The sequence below is a fragment of the Malania oleifera genome, chromosome 6 (genome assembly GCF_029873635.1).
Source record: "Malania oleifera isolate guangnan ecotype guangnan chromosome 6, ASM2987363v1, whole genome shotgun sequence".
Classification (NCBI taxonomy): domain Eukaryota; kingdom Viridiplantae; phylum Streptophyta; class Magnoliopsida; order Santalales; family Ximeniaceae; genus Malania; species Malania oleifera.
The window spans coordinates 35,062,157-35,082,284 of NC_080422.1; the positions used below are offsets into that span (position 1 = coordinate 35,062,157).

General features: G+C 37.2%; 1 protein-coding gene across 4 annotated transcripts in view; it reads right to left on the reverse strand.

Moving 5' to 3' along the window:
• The window catches only part of LOC131158198 (ABC transporter C family member 13), a 230,507-nt gene that overhangs the window by 179,384 nt on the left and 30,995 nt on the right, over positions 1–20,128 (reverse strand). For all 4 annotated transcript variants that reach the window (XM_058112888.1, XM_058112887.1, XM_058112886.1 and 1 more), the window contains 2 exons: positions 12,059–12,310; positions 5,581–5,650 (listed from right to left, as the gene is read on the reverse strand). In XM_058112888.1, coding sequence (XP_057968871.1) covers positions 5,581–5,650; positions 12,059–12,310 — 322 coding nt within the window. The remainder of the gene's footprint in view (positions 1–5,580; positions 5,651–12,058; positions 12,311–20,128) is intronic.

Sequence of the window (20,128 nt, forward strand, 5' to 3'; positions counted from 1 at the left end):
TTGCCACCAGCTGCTACGGTCCTGCCATGTGTCCAGCTGCTGTCTTGACCTTTCCAGCCCTGCAGAGCAGCCTGAACACAGAAAAGAATACCACAAACTCTTGCTGTAAACCCTAGCTCTAGAGATAGAGAGAGAGGGGGAGAGAGAGAGAAAGAGATAACTCTGCAGAAAATCAGGGAAATTTAGAGAAAATGAGGAGAAAATACAGGAAATTCAGAGGGAGACTTAAACTAAGTTAGAAGAAGCTGATAATCAATTAGGTATTCTTAATTTTCATTTATTCACCAGGGATTTTGGGTATTTAAAGGAAATATAGGTAGAAACTTGCATAAAGTTAATCCTAATAAGGAATATTTAAGCATGTTATCTCTAATTACTTGATATGGCTGCATAATGTATATATGTTTTCTTTGGTTATCATAGCAGCATATCTTATTTAGTTGGGAAATTTTCATGAGATAGATATTCATCTTGTAACGATGATGGTTTTACTTGCTATGTCAAAGCTTGTGTATGCATATGTTGAATTGTTATTGTGTGAAATAGATGGCACCATGTGTTGTTGTGGCTGTGAAATAGTGGAATTTGAGTAAGTAGAGATTGTGTCTCCCTTGGGTGGAAAGCCCTAAACCTCCAGTGGGTAGTGGTTGGCCAAGCTGAAATTTGGCACTTATTGGTATTTCTGCATTAAGCAGTGGTTGGCAAAGCTAGAATTTGGCACTTGTTGATATTTCCGCATTAGCCGTGGTTGGCCAAGCTGGATTTTGGCACTTGTTGGTATTTCCACATTAAGCGGTGGTTGGCCAAGCTGGAATTTGGCACTTGTTTAAGATAAACTGTTCACCTAGTTGGGACAGTGCTGCTGTTTTGAAAAAAAAAAAAATGTGTAAATGCATGCTATTTGGATGTTTTGCAATGGTAACTTCATATGAACAGATTTCATTGAATAAAGAGTGTGTTTATGCATGTTACCTTAAATAAGGAGTGTAGTTATGCTCCTTATCATTATGCATGCAAGAAATCATGTGTTTGAATTAGGGGGAATGAAGAATGTCTATAAGCTCGTGGTTGCTCACCCTATTCCTTAATAATTTCAGGTTCAAACTAAAGGAGAACTCCACTTGTTAAGTTCTCCAAGATACTACCATTTTTTACATGTTCTACAGGCTTGCAGGAAGACAATAAGGATACTAAGCGTTTGTTCGCTTTTTAGTGGTTATGTATGCAGATTAGGGAGTGTAAAAAATGTTGTATGTAAAGTACAACCCAATGTAAAAACCTTGTCACTGAATGAAAAACGTTTGTAATTGCTTATAAAATATATATATGTATGTATTGTGTTTTCAACAAATGTTCACTCTTAATTGGCTTTTAACTCGTTTCCAAATGATGATTTGTAAAACAAATTCTTGCCTAGGCCCAGTGACTCCATTGGATTTTAAATGGAGACATGGCTGGTCACACACCAAAAATAGGGACATGACAGAACCAACTCTACAAGGAAGCTGTTAATCAACATAAACAGTTCAAGGAGTATCATCTTGGTGACTGGTGATGTTTTTCCTTCAAAAAGAGAGGTTTTCGTGCTTATCAAAAGTTGAAGGGTTGAAAGATTGGTGCGCAAATTTGGTGAAAGTGCCTATGAAGTTGAACTCCCTCATGGCTTGAACATATCACCGGTCTTTAATGTGGCTGATTTGTGCCCATTCCATGGTGATATACAAAGTGTTAAGTGCAAAACTCCATCAAAGTCACTTCTAGCAAGACGAAAAGAATTGAGGATGTCATACATCTGAAGAGGTGAAGACTGGGCTGGAGTTTGTTTTAGATTCTTGGTAAAATGGGCTGGCAGACTGATTATGAGAATTTATGGACTGACAAGGAGGAATTCATGAAAATTGACCCTGACATGTGTCGTGCAGTAGAGATGACAACTCACATGGAGGCAAGTCCTATCTAAGAAGGGGGGATGATGCAATTCTGCAATATAAATTTAATTTTCTATTTATGTCAAGTGCGTATTTATGGCTGCTAGGGGTATTTTTGTAATTTCTGAATTTTGGGGGGTTTATTTTTGTCAAATTAGCTTTGGTGGTCATTTTATAATATTTCAGCGGTATTTTTGTGATTGCAGTTATTTTTGGTGAGGCTTTAGAAGATGCATGATTTTTAGCGGGAGTTATGTAGAAAATAGGAGTTGGCTTCTCTTCGAAGCTGTAGGCCAAGTATAGATAGGAGTCTTCAGTTACTTTTCCAGGGGCTTTTTGGCATTTTATCTTTGAGAAGATTTTTCTCTAGAGTTCAGCTCCAGACTAGCTAGTGTTGTGAAGATTTAGAGGCTAGGATTTTGATTCGACCGTGCAGTGCCTACCAATCCCATTGCAGCTAAAGGCGTGAATAGCCAACATAGATCCGCTCTTACTGTTTTGAAACAGTGCCAAAACAGGCACTGGTTTGAGGATTAAGTTTCTGTTGTGACTAGAAATTGTATTATTGCTGAATTGAAATTCAAAGCAGCCTTCTCTTTATTACTTTAGGGATTTAGTAGGGATTTAGTAGTTATTTGAATCAAGAAAGGTTGCTAAACACTATCTTGAAATCTCAGTCTTTATTTCTGAATTTCTTGTTCTATTTCTACACCGATTTACATCAGTATGTTAACGTGAAAGGAAAGTCCATATTTTTTTTGCATTCTCCACCGTCTCTAGACTCCAAGGATTATGAAGATTCGATGGAAGATAGACATATTGCTTGGGTAGTTGTGGAATAGCATGGAACCACAAAGCATTGCAAACGTGATGGTTCATAGAACAACAAAGATTGTCTGGGATTATATTCATGAAAGCTTCTCCCTAGATAATAAAAAATTAAACTCATGACCTATATGAGAAGTTATTCAAATATGGCAAGAAGGTATGTCCATTAGTGATTATTTAGCTATTTGAAGGGCACATGGGAGGAACTCAGTATCTATCAAGAAGTTGGTTCTAACAGTGAGATGCTTAAGCAGCAAAGGACAGACTTTTGGCTGCCAGGTTTCTGAGTTGAGTTCTGAGCTTCAACTCACTTGCAATCAGATTTTTGCTAATAAATCCATACACTTCATGAATGAAGCATATGCTAGAATCCAATGGATCACCAAATATATCACTCAATCTTTTTCTAAAGCTTCTTCCTATGATAGTTAAGCCATATTTATCACTGCCTTGAAAGTTGAAACCCATACTTTACGCTCAAAGGTTACTATGGTAATATGGTTCAGTTAAACAGTTTCTCATCACAGCAATTCTCTTGTTTCCTCCTATGCCTCTTTCCTCTGTCTTATATGTGCCTAAATTTCCCTTGAACCTATTATCAGTTAGTCAATTGGATAATTGTCATCTTTCTTCAGGAAGGGATGTTCATTCTTGGTCTTTGGACCCGCGGCGGGGGGGGGGGGGTGTTTATTCTCGTAAATCATCTTATGAGTTCTTGACCATTTCAATTCCTATTTTCCTCTCTATTTTATTATTTGGAAGGCCAAAGAACCCCCATAAATAAAAGTCTTTATTTGGTCGGTCCTGCTTAACAGAACCAATACCGATAACTTGTCACAAATTAAAAGGCATTTGAAGGTTTGTTTCCCAAATTTTTGTATGCTTTGCTATAATAATTCAGAGACCGCATCTCATATTTTTATGCACTGTGATTTTTCTTGGAGGGTCTGGAACAAGTTATTTGGTGTTTTGGGAGAAAGTTGGGTTTTTCTAGTATCGATGGGGGGGGGGGGTGTTTATTCTCATAAATCATCTTATGAGTTCTTGACCATTTCAATTCCTATTTTCCTCTCTATTTTATTATTTGGAAGGCCAAAGAACCCCCATAAATAAAAGTCTTTATTTGGTTGGTCCTGCTTAACAGAACCAATACCGATAACTTGTCGCAAATTAGGAGGCCTTTGAAGGTTTGTTTCCCAAATTTTTGTATGCTTGGCTATAATAATTCAGAGACCGCATCTCATATTTTTATGCACTGTGATTTTTCTTGGAGGGTCTGGAACAAGCTATTTGGTGTTTTGGGAGAAAGTTGGGTTTTTCTAGTATCGATGGAAGAATTTTGGCAATTTCATTTGTGGGTTTTGAAAGGAGGAAGAATAGGGCTGCATTCTGAAAATGAGCTGTCTTTTCGATGCTGCAGGGGCTATGGTTGAATATTTTAGGGGAAGAAGTTGAATTTATTGCTGGTTTGGAAAAGATTCACTATATCGCTTTTCTGTGGTGTGTTGGGTTTTGGTACTTCTGGGGAGTAAGCTTTTTGGAAGTTCAGATTGGAGGAATCTAATGGCTTGACTTTCTTCTTTTCTTTCTTTGTTGTTCTTCATTTTTTTCCTTCTGCCTTGTTCCAGATTCTTTTGAGGGATGTCTTATTTTCTTTTGCTATCAAAAAATTATCAGTTAGTCAATTCAGTAAATCTCATAATTGTTCTTTGACCTTCTTTCCTTCTCATTGTGTTATTCAGGATCTTTAGATAAAGAAGAGTATTGGTGGAGAGCTTGAGAAGGACAGCTTATACTATTTCAATGGCAAGGGTGTTAGATCCAGTTCTTTAGTTCCTACTCACGCTGTTTCTTTTGATCGGTGACACACTCATTTGGGTCATCCATCCCATCAAAAACTACAACAAAATTCTTCACATGTTCAAGTATGTTTCTCATTTTCAGTGTACTGCATCTCAACTGCCAAATCATGTTAGAACCTCTTTTCCATCAAGAATTAGGATTCGTAGTAAATCATTGTTTTCTATTTTTCATTTAGATATTTAGGGTTGATGTATAGTCAACAATTAGACTGATCTTCAATATTTTGTGTCCCTTGTGGATGATTTTTCCTGTGTGACGCGAAACAATAGGTTTATAGTTTTGAATGTATTTAGTCAATTCTACCAGGACAAAAAATCAGTTTGGCATTGGTATTCAAATTTTTCAATCTAATAATGCACTTGAATTTGTTCAAAATGAGCTTCAGCCTATTTGCTTGGCCAAAGGGATTATTCATCAAACATCATGCATACATACACCACAATCAAGTAGCTAAAAGAAAAACTAGACATTTACTTGACATAGCACAGCCTCTCCTCCATATGCATGTTCCTAAAAACTTTTGGACAGATGCCATGCTCACAGCCTACTTTCTACCCTCTAGTGTTCTAGGGGGACATATTCCCTTCTCCATCATGTACCCAAAAACATTTATGTTCTCTGTCATGCCTCATGTCTTGCGTCTTTGGGTGCACATGTTTTGTTCATGTTCCACATTCTGTTCAACATAAGTTCTCTCCTCGTGCTGTTAAATGTGTCTTTATTGGGTTCTTGAGACCTTGGAAAGGTTATATTGGGATGCCTTACCTTTAAAAAGAATGTATAAATAAATACCAAGAGTTTTCCAGCAGTAGCTACAAGACAAATAAATAAAAACTTACTTTCAATGTAAATCAAAATAAAGTTATCAAAAACACAACATAAACAAATGACATAGTGACAAGTAAGATTCAAACCATAACCAGCAAAAGAATGGAACTGAAAACACAGTATCCTAAAATACCTTTTTGAAGAAACCGTATCAATTTGTTGAGAAGCAATGGCCCAGCAAAACCAATACAATCGTTAAGCACCTGCAAAAGGATAATACACCAATCTTCTTTCAGAGGGAAAAGGACAAGACACTAAACTAAACTATATGACACTCGCACTAATGTTATAGGCCTCCTTTTCCTCAGAAAAATGAAACAGTAAACATAAAAGAAAGAAAAAATATATCCAATAAGAAAAGCTTGTAAACATAAAGATCTAACTTGACCATCAAAACAATAGTAGGATTATGGCAAAAATGTAGAAGAGAGAGAGAGGATGTTGACCAACAGAGAGATTACTTCCAACAGACCAGTCGACCCCATGTATGCTATCAACTGATGGAAAAAATGCACTTTATACAATAAAGCAGTAATAACCAAACCCACCGCCATTCTTAACATGTCATTTTCATTTTTGAAGATCACAATAAACAAAAATTTTAAGTAATAGAGTCACCACACAACTTTTGGGAATTTTCAAAACATTTTATACTTAAAACACAGTCAGAAAACCAAGAAACTTTGCCTCACTAAAAACCCACCATAAAGTATCCACTTCTATTTAATTCCTCATGGTTCTCAAATGTAAAATAATGAATTAACTAGTTAATTAGTGTTATAAATCTGCAATAAATTTAAAAATTAAAGAAGAAAATACAGCACTTAGGCTTAGAGATGAGAAGAAAAGGAGAAGGCAAAAGAGAACAGTTGGAAATTCTCCTCAAGCCTTACTTACAAAACCAGGTCTGCCCACTTATTTACTAATAATAAAAAAAACTTTAAGGGGAAATACCCCCCCCCCCAACACACGCAATTTAATTACTAAAATAACATATTTTCTTCTAACATACCCTCTCAAGCTGGAGATGTATAAATATCACCTAACCCCAGCCAGTTACAACTTACAACCATTAGACAAGATGAGCTTAAATAAAGGCTTTGTGAAAGCATCACCTAACTGATCCACAGATTTAACAAATGGAGTCTTCACCGCCTTCTTCAACGCACCATCCCTCAAAAAATGACAATTGACATCAATGTGCTTTGTCCTCTCATGAAATACTAGATTGCTGGTGACAAAAATAGCAGCTTGATTACCTCAAAACATATCAACCGGTTTCATTATCAAGAATCCCATCTCTCTCGTAAGATATTTTTAACACATAGGCTCACTCACAGTATGAGCCATAGCCCAATAATCTGCTAGAGCACTAAATCTTGCTATAGCAGTTTGTTTCTCGCACCACAAGGTAATAAGATTACCTCCCACAAACATACAATATCCAGTACTAGACCTCCGGTCATCAATGGAGCCAACGAAATCTGCATTAGAGAGAAGTAGATCAACTTGCCAACCAACTGCTCATATCGACGTTTCTGTTCAAAGCCTCGTTTGATATCCCTAGAAAACTTCAGGTTAGGATCCACAAGAGTATCAATTGGTTTACTCCCCCAACAAAACCAGTCTCTCTTACAAAATCCAAGCTATATTTTCACAGAGATAGCTTCAACCCTTTCCTACACCAATTTCAATACCAAGAAAGCAACACAGAATACCCAAGTTCTTGATTTGAAAATTAGCCTGAAGCCATCGCTTAACATCAACAATCACACTTGGTCATTGTCGATACTGATCAAATCATCAACATAAACTACAATAAGTACCACTTCTATCTCCTTTTTAAGGACAAAGAGTGAATGATCAGAGTAGCATTGGATAAAGCCAAATGCACAGACCACCACACTAAACTAGTCAAACCAAGCTCAAGGAGACTGCTTAAGACTATAAATGGCCTTATGTAGCCTACGTACCATCCTCCCCCTAAGAAACATGCCCAAAAGGGTTGCCCCATGTATACCTCTTCCTATAAATCTCCACATTAAAAAGCAGTCTTCACATCCAACTAGTATAAGGGCCAACTAAAATTAACTTCTAGTGAGATCAATACATGAATACAATTTAGTCGAGCAACAAAAGAGAAGATCTAAAAATAATCCGTACCCTATGTTTGGGTGAAACCCTTTGCAACCAATCAAGCCTTAGTCCATTCAATAGATCCGTCAAGAAGATGTTCGATGGTCAAGACCCAACAGCATCTAACGAACTCCTTACTAGGAGGAAGATCCACCAAGTCCCATGTCCTAGGAGTGGCAACATCCATTGCATGCTTCCACCCAGGGTTAGTACGAGCTTCAACATGTGAAGGAGAAATGGTAATAAAGGAGATAGACAAGGCAAAGGAATGCATAGGACTAGGAAGGTGAAGAACTGAAACATAATGAGCAATACGGAAAACAAATAAGGACTGCTGTGTGCATGTTCAAGTATCTTTCCAATGAGCAACAGGCAAATCCAAGTCACACTGGGATGAATCTCCAAAACCAAAAGTCAAAATGGTGATAGGGGGAAGATGTGGCTATGTGATGATAAACACGTTTGTGCCTGCTTTTCGTCATTCATAAACCCTCAATTGCTTCTTTGGTTTAGTAACTGCAGGATTTGGAAGAGTAGAAGATTTTTTAAGAGGGATAACAATAATAGGACAATCAACACAAGTGGGGGGATCATAAATCGTTGACAAACTCAAAATAGAATCATCTAGGGGAGGGCCCTATAAGGTGTCTCCTCAACAAAGGTGACATCTGCACTAACACATTTCCTATGAGTGTGAGGATCATAACATCTATAGCCTTTTTGAGTTCTTGATTACACAACAAAGACACATTTAACAGCATGAGGAGAAAACTTGTCCTAACCAATATGTGTAAGTGAAACAAAACATGAGCACCGAAAGACAAGAGGCACATTAGAGAACATGGATGTTTCTAGGTACGCAATAAAGAAGGAATTTGTCCTCCTAGAACACTAGAGGTCGTCTTGTTGAGCAAACAACAGGTTGTAAGAAGTGCATCATTCCAAAAGGTTTTAAGAACATGGATGTGGAGGAGTAGAGACCATGCTATGCCAAGTAAATGTCTATTTTCCTTTTTAGATACACCATCTTGTTGAGCGGTACGCACACATGATGTCTGATGAATAATATCTTCGGACACGCCAAAAACTACAACTTATTTAAAGCAAATTCAAGTGCATTATGATATCGAAAAATTTGAACCAATGCCAACCTGAATTTCATGTAGAATTGAGTAAATACATTCAAAAATTCAGACCTGTCTTTTAACAAATAGATTTAGGACATACGCGGAAAATTCAACCACAAAGGACAGAAAATAGTGATGATTGGTCAAATTCTTGACTCTATACGGACCCCAAATATCTGAATGAATGAAAGAAAACAACGATTTACTACAAGACTCCAATCTAGATGAAAAGATGTTTGAACATGCTTTCCCAACTGACATGCAAAACACCCAAAACAAGAAACAGACTTGAACATGGGAAAATTTGTTGTAGTTTTTGAAGAGACAAATGACCCAAACAAGTGTGCCACAAATCAAGAGAAACACCATGAGTAGAAATTGACAAAGCAATGTGACAAGAGCCAGATCTACTACCACCACAACCAAGATAGTACAAGCCATGCTTCTCAAGCCCTCCGCCAATCCCTTTCTTCATCTAGAGATCTTGAATTACACAATAAGAAGGAAAGAAGGTCACAAAAAAATGATGATACTTAGTTAATTGACTAAATGATAAAAAGTTCAAAGGAAATTTAGGCACATATAAAACAACAGAAAGAGGCATAGAAGGAAACGAAAGAATATCGTCAAAACAAAAAACTAAAGTAACTGAACCATCAGCAACAGTAACCTTAGAGTGTAAAGTAGCGAGTTTCAAGGATAGAAAAAAAAAAAATTAGGACTACCAGTCGTATGGGACGAGGAACCAAAATCAATAACTCAGAGTGAAGACGATGAAGAGGCAAGAAGCCTAGCTATATCTGAATGGACCACAGTAGCAATAGATGCAGAAGACTGAGTTTGGAGTTGCTTAGCCATGTGAACAAGGTTTTTATACTCCTCTTGGGACACAATATAACTGTATATGTACACAACTCTCCAGTGGCGTGGCCAAGTGTGCTTAAAGTTTCAACAATGGAATCACCATTGACAACAAACTTATTTGCACAAGTTATTTTCCCATAAAGATCCCAACAACGATCAACAGTATGGTTTTCCTATCACAATGTGGTGCAAATGCAGGTTGCTACGACAAACTCCTTGCCTAATACACTACCTCGTCCATGACCATTTTCCAAACCCCATCCTCATCCTCCAACACTCCCCTTACCACAATTGGAGGCAGTGCTAACCATGGTTGAACTATCATGGAAGAAGCTTGAGTAGAAGCCTAAGGAAAAGCTTGAAAGCCATCTTCCAAAGAAGGGCTAAGATCATCTAGAAAGAAAATTACTATCATCCGAAAACTGAAGATGAGAAACAACTACTCCCTCTTTTCCCACTTCCAAGCCTTTCACCAAACCCCAATCCATAGCCCTATCCAGCATTTACTCAACACATCAGCTACTAGGTCAAATAGAAAAGAGGATGGTGGATCTCTTGTCTAATGCCTCTCAAAGCTAAACCAAGACATAGGTTCCTTATTCACAGGAACCATGAACCATGCATTAGACAAGCAACCCTTAACCACCGGCATCAACGCTCATCAAAACCCTTTCTCACAAAAATTTAGCCCAAACAACTCCAACTAACTCTATCATAGGCCTTCTCAAAATCCAATTTGTAAATGAATCCCCTTTTTTCCTCCTACAAATATCCTCTACCCCCTCATTAGCCACCAAAATAGCATCTGCTATTTGTCTACTCCCTACAAAAGCACTCTAAGATGTAGATGTAGCCTTATTGAGCACCACACTCAGCCTGTTAGCTAGAACTTTGAAAATAATCTTATAAACATTAGAGACTAGACTAATAGGTATGAAATCCTCTATCTTGATAGACTTAAGACTTCTTAGGCACAAGGGTAATAAAAGAGGAGTTACGAATATGTTAAGACATATATACATATATATATATATATAATTATATATTACGACTATTGCACCTCATACACAACACAGAAGAAATAATTTGCAGTATATTGGCACTAAAACTTACATTATTATGTCTATTTATCGTTTCCATGCTCTACTACTAATTTCCATCACTTTCTCAAATCAAAACTAAAATTGACATTGAAATCTAAATTTCAGTCAAAATTTTTTGTACTTTTGGAGTTTTGAAATTTTAGTTGAAATCAAAATTTAAGACCTGGGTAGAAGCTCACTACAACCACTTTTGTGAAGTCTAATGTGCAGCTTGCAGACTTGTTTGCTAAAGCTTTGAGTGGTGCTCGCGTTAAATTCATTTGTAACAAGCTAGGAGCATATGATATCTATGCTCCAGCTTGAGGGGAAGTGTAAATGATTATTTTGGTCATTTAGCATTATTAGTGTGCTCGTATTATGTTAATAAGTGTGAGTTACTATGGTCATCGGTGTGTACTTAATATATATTATAAATAAAGGACAGACCCATCATTGTGATTAGGTAATCTGTTTTACCTAATATTTTAACACAAATAAATGGCATTAATGTTTTGAAAACCTGGTTAGCGTTCACCTTGTGATTCCCAAATATTCTCTGGTGGTTTGGCTTATTACATTTCTCAAGAAACCTTGGCGTACATGCAGTGCACATGCCTGCATAGCACTTTGCCTGTGATCATGAAGCATGCAATTATCAAGATAGTGATCTCTGTTGCATAGATTGATATAGAATGCAGAGCCCAATTCTTAACAGCTTAAGCTTTTGGGATGGTGTGGTATCAGAACATTGCTTCCAGGAGGCCCTGGGTTCAAGTCGTGTGATCCGTGATTGTACCCTTTTATGTTTGTTACAATAAACTTGTTTTCGTTCATGTTTGTGCACCCATTCAAGTTTGGTCCACTCACCTCTCCACGTACAAAACATGGCTACACACAAGGCAGAGTGTTGGACAGCTTAACATGCAATGTCAGGCCCAATTTCTAAAAGATTAAGCTTTCAGGATGGCAGAAAATCTTATAATTTCTAACCAATATAGCTCCATTATGACTTTTTTCATGACATGTTTTTATGCTTTTACTTTTTCTAAAAATTCTGGCAAGTGTCTCATATAAATATCTCTCACGCTAGGAGGGAACAATATGCATGACTAGGTCAAATATTCCTGAAATTTTGAAATGAGATTAAAAAATTATCCGTCAGTTCACTAAATTTAAATTACAGAAATTTATACAACCAACAAATATAAGGAGTTGCAGAGAAAAACAATGATTATACACCATCAACAAATCTAATGTCAAAAGACACCCCAAAAAAAAGGGTGGGGGGGGGGGGTAATGCGATTCATATTTTTCTTTCCTAGTAATTAAGATGCAAAAGGCATGAATTATCAAGACCTCCATTGTTTTACTGTTATCTGGAAGTGCCTTATAAATAAATTACCTTCAATAGACCTAGACAGAAATAAGGCCAACCATATGCGCAACAAATCGCCCAAAACAATGACGGATGAGAGCAATTCCGACTCTGTTGAGTTTGCCAGCAACATAGCAATGTATTATAACAAGAAGAAGGATCCATGTCAACAGGCAGCTTTAGCAAATCTTCAAAGTCAAGCTGCTTTGTCACACCAAGCTGCATCATTGGAGTGATATACTTGAATGTCATAATTTGCCAATAGCTGCGACCATTCCCCTTTAAAAACCAAGTAAAATGGAAAACATTACTTTAAATTCATCACATTGATAAGAGAGTCAGTTAAAACTAAATAAGGCAGTAAAACAGAAAAGGAAGGAGAAGAAAAGAAAAATAAAAAAAGATCTCAATAGAAATTATCAACTTTAGTTCCCACGTCTTATATATATATGACAATAATGTAATTGGTGAATTTTTTTATGGAGTAATTTACTAAACCTTTACCCTGATCTGTCAGCAAGAAGAGCGAAAAAAGAAGTCTGATATTTTTTGGGAGAACAAAAGCATTTGTCCCTAGTGCTAGGGCACAAGTTGTTGGTTGTGTTGTCCAACAACGTTAGGACAAGTGCCCTGGTTAAGAGATACTAAGTGTGTTAGTATTGGACTATAGTGAAATACTCAAACAAGTTGGTTTGAGGAGTGGACGTAGATCAGGTGATCGAACCACTTTAAACCTTGTGTGCCACTATCTTTTTCTTGTTCTAATTGCTTTAAATCATCAATTGGTTCAAACCATACTTGTTTTAATCACTATTCTAGAACTCTTATTTAATTTATCTTGATTACTTGCCTGAATGAGCTCAAACTAATTTCATAATTGCAATTACATATTTAAATCGATTTTAAGTTTGAAAATACCCAATTCAACCCCCCCCCCCCCACGCCTCTTGGGTGTCTAACTAGATCAACACACACGTTGTGGCAAGGAAAATCATACCATTGATCATAGTTGGATCTCCTTGGGAAACCAACTTGGGCAAATAAATCTCTTGCCAAGGACAAATCTACATTTGAAACTTCAAATGCACCTAGCCACTCCATTAAGGAGTTGAATCAATCACCTACCGTGTCCCAAGAAGAGTTCAATCTTTTTCGTATGGTTCAAACACTCCAAACTTGGTTTTCTACATCTAGTGCTATGTTGGCACATTCAGATACAACTAGGCTTCCTACCTCTTCATCCTCACCTTGGGTTATAGATCCTTGTGCCTCCACCCATATGACAGGTGGTCCTAATTTTCTTAAGTCCTTCAACCCCATCACTTTACACTCTTAAGGTTACTCGTCTTGATGGTTCAATTACGTCAATTTCTAATTCTAGCGATACTCTTTCAATTACTTCTATTCCTCTTTCATCTGTGAAATATGTGCCTAAATTCCCCTTCAACCTGCAATTAGTCAGTTAATTAACTAAGTCACATAATTGTTCTATTAATTTTCCTTCTCATTTATGTTATTTAGGATCTTTAGACAAATAAGAGATATGGTGGAAGGCTTGAGAAGGATGGCTTGCACTATTTCAATAGTGGTCATGGTGGATTCCATTATTGCCATATAGTTTCCTCAATTTTTACTCATGTTGTTTTCTTGATGAGTGGCACAATTGTTTAGATCATCCATCCCTTCAAAAACTACAACAAGCCTTTTCTATGATCATGTTTTTTTCTTGTTTTAAGTGTTCCGCATGTCAATTAGGAAAGCATTTTTTCCATGTAGAGTCCAACTTTATATTAAATCATTGTTTCCTCTTATTCCTTTAGATATTTGGGGTCAATATAGAGGCAAGAATTTAATTGATCATCAATATTTTGAGTCCTTTGTGGATGGTTTTTCTTGTATCACCTAGATCTATTTGTTAAAAGATAGGTCTAAATTTTTTAATGTATTTACTCAATTCTACTTGGAAATAAAAACTCAATTTGGCATTGGTATTCAAATTTTACAATTTGATGATCCACTTGAAATTTTTCACAATGAGCTACAGTCTTTTTGCTCAGCCAAGGCGACCATTCATCAAACATTAGTATGCCCCCCAAAAGAATGGAGTACCTGAACAAAAAAAATAGAAATTGACTTAACATAGCACGGACTTTACTCCTTCATATGCAAGTTCCAAAACCCTTTTGAACTGATGCTCTCCTTACAACCTATTTTCTACTCAACAAGAAGACGTCAAGTCTTCTAAGGGGACAAATTCCCTTCTCCAAAGTGTATCTGAAAACATCCATGTTCTCTATTGCAGCTCACATCTTTGGGTGACCATATTTTGTTCATATTCCACATATTGGTCAAAGAAAGTTCTCTCATTGTGCTAATAAACGTTACTTTGTTAGGTACTCAAGGACTAAAAAAAAAGATATAAATTTCATGATCCCCACACTTATACGAAATATGCTAGGGCGGGCCCATGACACCTTTCTTAAGGAAGCACCTTATTTCTCTAGTGTTAGGTCACCTTTGAATGAATTCATTTTTTATTATCAATGATTTATGATCCTCCCTTTTGTGTTGATCCTTCTATTTGTACCATAATCCCTCTATAGAAATCTTCTGACCCTCTTCCAAAACAACTAGTTACTAATCTAGAGAAACAATTAAGGGTTTATAAACAATGGAAAGCAAGCATAGATAACCTACCACCAAGCAAGCGCCACCTTTGCCCATCACTGTTTCGACTTCTAGTTCTAAATATCCATCTCAGCATCACTTGGATTTGCCATTGCTCATCAAAAAGGTACTTAAAGAGGTGCTCAACAATCCTTAGCTGCTCATCTTATTGCCAATTATGTTTTAGTTCTTCACCTTCACAATCTTTAGTTGCTTGTCCTATTGCTAATTATGTTTTAATTCTTCACCTTCCATGTTCTATACATTCTTTTGCCCTGTCTATTTCCTTCATTTGTATCCCTTCCTCCCATGTTGAAGCACTTACTAACCCTTGGTGGAAGAATGCAATGGATATAGAAATGGATGCCTAGACCACTCAAGAGACATGGGACTTGGTGGATCTTCCTCCTGGTAAGGAGTGGACTAGATGTTATCAGTTCTACACCATAAAATATCTTCCTAACAGCTCTACTGAATGACTTAAGGCTCGATTGGTAGACAAGGGGTACACTCAAACATATGATATTGATTATTTTGAGACATTCTCTCATGTGGCTCAACTAAATTATGTTTGTGTATTGATCTCATTTGAAATTAACTTTGATTGGCCCTTACACTAGTTGGATTTGAAGTAACACAAACCCTATTATATCAAATAAATGTCCCCAAATCATTTTGGAGTGAAATTGTGCTCACCATTTGCTCTCTTATCAATAAAATGCCATCTTTTGTCCTCGGTGGTAAAATCCCATATTCAATTATCTTCCCTGCGATTCCATTATCCTCCCTTCCTCCTCAAATATTCGAATGTGTGTCCTTCATTCATCAATTAAATCTAGGAAAAGAAAAGTTAGACCCTTGTGCTATCAAATGCATTTTTCTACATGAAAACAATATTTGATGTTATAACCCTGCTTTGCATCGATTCTTTGTCTCTGCTGGTGTCACTTTTTTGAGTTTACACCGTACTATTATGATTTCTTGAGTTATGTTGACCACAATGAGTCCCTTCTTTTGCCTAGCCATCCAGATCCTATTTTCTCCGCCAATCATCCTACATCTTCATCCAGCTTGAGTCCTCCATGCTTGGATCATCCCAATTTTCAACTATACATACAAGAACTCAAAAGGGAGAGCCTCCTTCAGCTTCCACTTCTATGCCTCTAGTTCCCTCATTAAATGATCCTATTTCCCAAGTGGTTGATCATCCTACTGTTGTTCAAAAAGGTAAGTGCACTTGTACCCAACATTCGATCTCTAATTTTTTTTGTTATTATTTCTTTCACCCTCGTACTACTATTTTGTCAGTATCTGTCTTTTTATGCTCTTCCAAATTCTATTTCTAAAGCCCTACCCCATTTTGGGTAGAGGAATGCAATGATAAAAGAGATGTATGCGCTACAGGGCAAGAATACAAGGGAGTTGGTACCTCTTCCTTCTAATAATTCTATGGACGGTTGTCGTTGGGTGTACATCGTGAAGGTCGATCCAAATGGTTTTGTGGCTCAATTGAAGGCCCGCCTTGTTGCTAAGGGATATACTTAGTGCATGGTTTTGACTATTTAGAAACATTCTCCTATGTCGCCAAACTTGCTTCAGCACATTTCTTCATCTTTTTAGCCACCAACGATCACTGCCACCACACCAATTAGATGTGACGAATGCTTTCCTACATGGTGATCTTCAGGAGGAGGTCCATATGGAGCAATTGTCAGATCTGCTCGATGACCCTCAATCGAGTGGTCATTTTCTAATATAGAAGTCATTTTCCCTAATTACAATATATCCCTTAATTACAGTATCCCCTAATTACAGCAATGGTATATATCCCTTAATTACAATATCTCCTAATTACAAAATCTCCTAACATTAAGCATCCTAATTACAGCATCCCCTAACGTTAAGCATCCTAATAACAACATCTCCTAACATTAAGAATTGACCCCTAATTCAAGAAAGATATTTACAAATTTGTTTCCTAAATAACTATACAACAATTTATGGTAGGTTTGACAGATTTGTTAACTAAATAAATGTAGATCAATTTATGGTAAGTTTGTTTTCTATCCTACTAACATCCCCCCTCAAATTGATGTTGGTCGATCAAGAAGCATCAATTTTGCCAACAAGAAACTGATGACTTGGTCTTGTCATAGCTTTGGTGAAGATGTCCACTATCTGTAGGTCGCTTGAGACATATGGAAGAGAGCTAACCCGAGTATTGATAGCTTCCCGAAAAGAATGGCAACCCACCTCGATATGTTTGCTACGCTCGTGATAGACAGGATTTGTAGCAATCTGAATAGCACTCGTATTATCAGCATGAAGAGGAGTGTAAGTAAACTGACGAAAACCTATTTCAGCAAGTAAGCCACGGAGCCACACAATCTCCGAGTAGGCTGTCGACATGGTACGGTACTCTGACTTGGTCGAATATTTGGAAACACGATCCTGTTTCTTACTATTTCAAGAGATAAAGAAATCACCGAGAAACATACATCACCCGGTGACAGACCGAAGAGTATCAGGACATCCTTCCCAGTCAGCATCACTAAAATCCACAAGGCGAAGAGGAGTACCAATAGAGAAGAACAAGTGACAGTGAGAGGAACCCCTGAGATATCGAATAATTCGGCGGACCGCGGCAAGATGAAGGTGACGAGGAGACTGCATAAATTGACTGACTTGTTGGGCAGCAAAGGAGATGTCAGACTGTGTAATAGTGAGATAACTGAGACTACCAACTAACTATGAAACACCATGGGATCAGGAAGGAGATCTCCCTCCTCACATCAATACTTGACAATCACTTCCAAAGGGGTATCCACTGAAGAGGAGTACTGTAAACTAGACAAGGAAATCAAGTCCTTCCGTGTATTTATGCTAATGAAGGAAAACACTAGATGAATCAGATTGAACTTCCAAACCAAAGAAATACCGAAAAGGACCAAGATCCTTCATATGGATTGAATCGTGAAGATGCTGCTTGAGCTAATCAATGAGAAAAGAATTTTTCCTAGTGATGACAATGTCGTCAACATAAACTAGAAGAAAAACGATACCTACAGAAGTCATACAAAGAAACAATGAGGAATCATACTGGCTTTGGATGAAAGAAAACCAAAGTAAGCTAGCCTAGAACTTATCAAACCATGCCCGGGGAGCCTATTTCAAACCATACAAAGAGCGCCTCAGCTTACACACATTTGACGTCGACGACAAGCAGAGGCAAGGAGGAGGTGTCATGTAAACATCTTCCTATAAATCATCGTGAAGAAATGCGTTCTTCACATCCATCTAGCAAAGGGACCTGTAAAAAATCGTGAACCTACTGAAGTTAGTTAATTCAGTTATTTAGTTGAAAAGTCCGCAAACAACTCAGCTTATAGTCAGCAGAACTCAGCAATAAAATTATTCAGTCAGCAAGTTGCAGCCAGTGTGATTTTTATTCAAAGTTCTGTTCAGTTTTTCAAAGTGGAATACAGTTGTCATCCACTAATAGCACAAGAGTGAGTTATTTAGTCTAGGAACTTGTCATATTCTTTGCCTTGTTTCTAGGTTTATTTAATGAGTTGTTAAGTTCCTACAATATTAAAATTTCCCATCTATTCCTCATGTACTCTTCCCTATAAATAGTGGCCTTATCCTAGTCATTTTAAGTAGTGAAAAAATAGAAAAGAATCTCAAAAATCCAGCAAAAAGTTCTACAGCACTGTAGCTTTTTATATATGTAATATCTTCATCAAGTCAGTAAATTAAAGAGGCATTTTTCATTATTTTTTCTTCTCTGTTTTTTCTGCTTTTCTATTCTTCTGTTCCAACAAAATTTGGTATCAGAGCTATGTCGTCCAGCACTTCTTCCTCTGCTGGAACTATGTTCAATTATTCTCAAAACCAAGTACCCATCTTCGAAGGAGAAAATTATGGGTACTGGGCTGATCAAATGAAAATTTTCTTCATTGCACGAGACTTACGGGAGATTATTGAAGAAGGGTATGATGATTCAACTTCAGCAAATGATAATACATCCTCTACAAACACAAGCAGAGCAACCTCATCACAAAGATCTGCCCAGAACAAAGAAAAAATCAAAAATAATGCTCTTGCTATGAGTTATCTTCAACAAGGGATTAGCAAGACCATCAATCCCTGCATCTTTGACATTCAAAAGCCTAAAGACGCATGGGAAACACTGCGGAAGGAATTTCAAGGAAACAATAAAGTAGTCTCGATCCAACTACAATTTCTTTTGGAAGAACTTTGATTGCTTGGCAATGAAAGATTCTGAAAGCATCAAAGATCTTTTTCTCCAAGGTTGCTAAAATAGTCAACCAAATCAGAGCTTATGGTGATCGGATAGAAGAAAAAAAGATTGTTAAAAAAATTCTCAGAAGTTTACCACCAAAATTTGATCATGTAGCTGCAGCAATTGAAGAATCAAAAGACCTCTCAATTATGACCATGCTTGACCTCCATGGTTCTTTAGAATCACATGAGGAAAGAATTAAAAGATCTTCAGGTCAGCCCTTGGAGCAGGCTTTTCAATCAAAGCTCAATTTGAACTAGAAAAATCAAGAGAGGAAGGGAAATTTTCAACAACAAGACCAGTCTCAAAGAGGCCAAAATAATCAGTCCCGTGGTCGTGGAAGAGGCCGTGGCAGAGGCGGGAATTTTCAGCCTCAAAGGTCCAACAATCAAGGACAGAATTGCATATGCAAAAAGTCAAATCACACATCAGCTGAATGCTATTTAAGGTGTAAAAGGTGTCGCATTCCAAACCATTCAGACCGACATTGTTGGCACAAGAAGAATGAAAGTTCAGAAGCAAATTTCAGTAAGGAAAATGATGAAGAGCAAGTGTTTCTCACTTGTCTGAATGCTGAAAGCAACGACAAGGTTTGGTACTTTGACAGTGGCTGCAGCAGTCATATGACAGGTAACCGTGAGTTATTTGTTAAAACTGATGAAAATGCTTCAGATTCTGTTATTCATGGTCATAAGAAATTTGTAAAAGTTGAAGGAAAAGGTGTAATAGCAATGCAGTCCAGATCAGGTGAGCAAAAATTCATCCATGATGTTCTTTATGTCCCAAGTCTTGCTCAGTTAAGTCAAAAAGGATATCAAGTCCATTTCGAGGGAAATAAATGCAGAATCATAGACAAGAAGAAGAACTCACTAATGGCTAAAGTTAAGATGACTCGAAACAAGGTTTTTCCACTCCCCATCAACTACACAAGTCCAGTGGCTTTGAAGAGTGAAATTTCAAACGAATCTCAACTATAGCATCTCAGATATGGGCATCAAAATCATAAGGGACTGCAGTTTCTCAAGCAAAAGGATATGGTTCGTGGTCTTCCCCAAATAAATCAAATTGAAGGAGTTTGTGAAGGCTGTATTTACAGGAAGATGCACCACCTTCCTTTCCCCAAA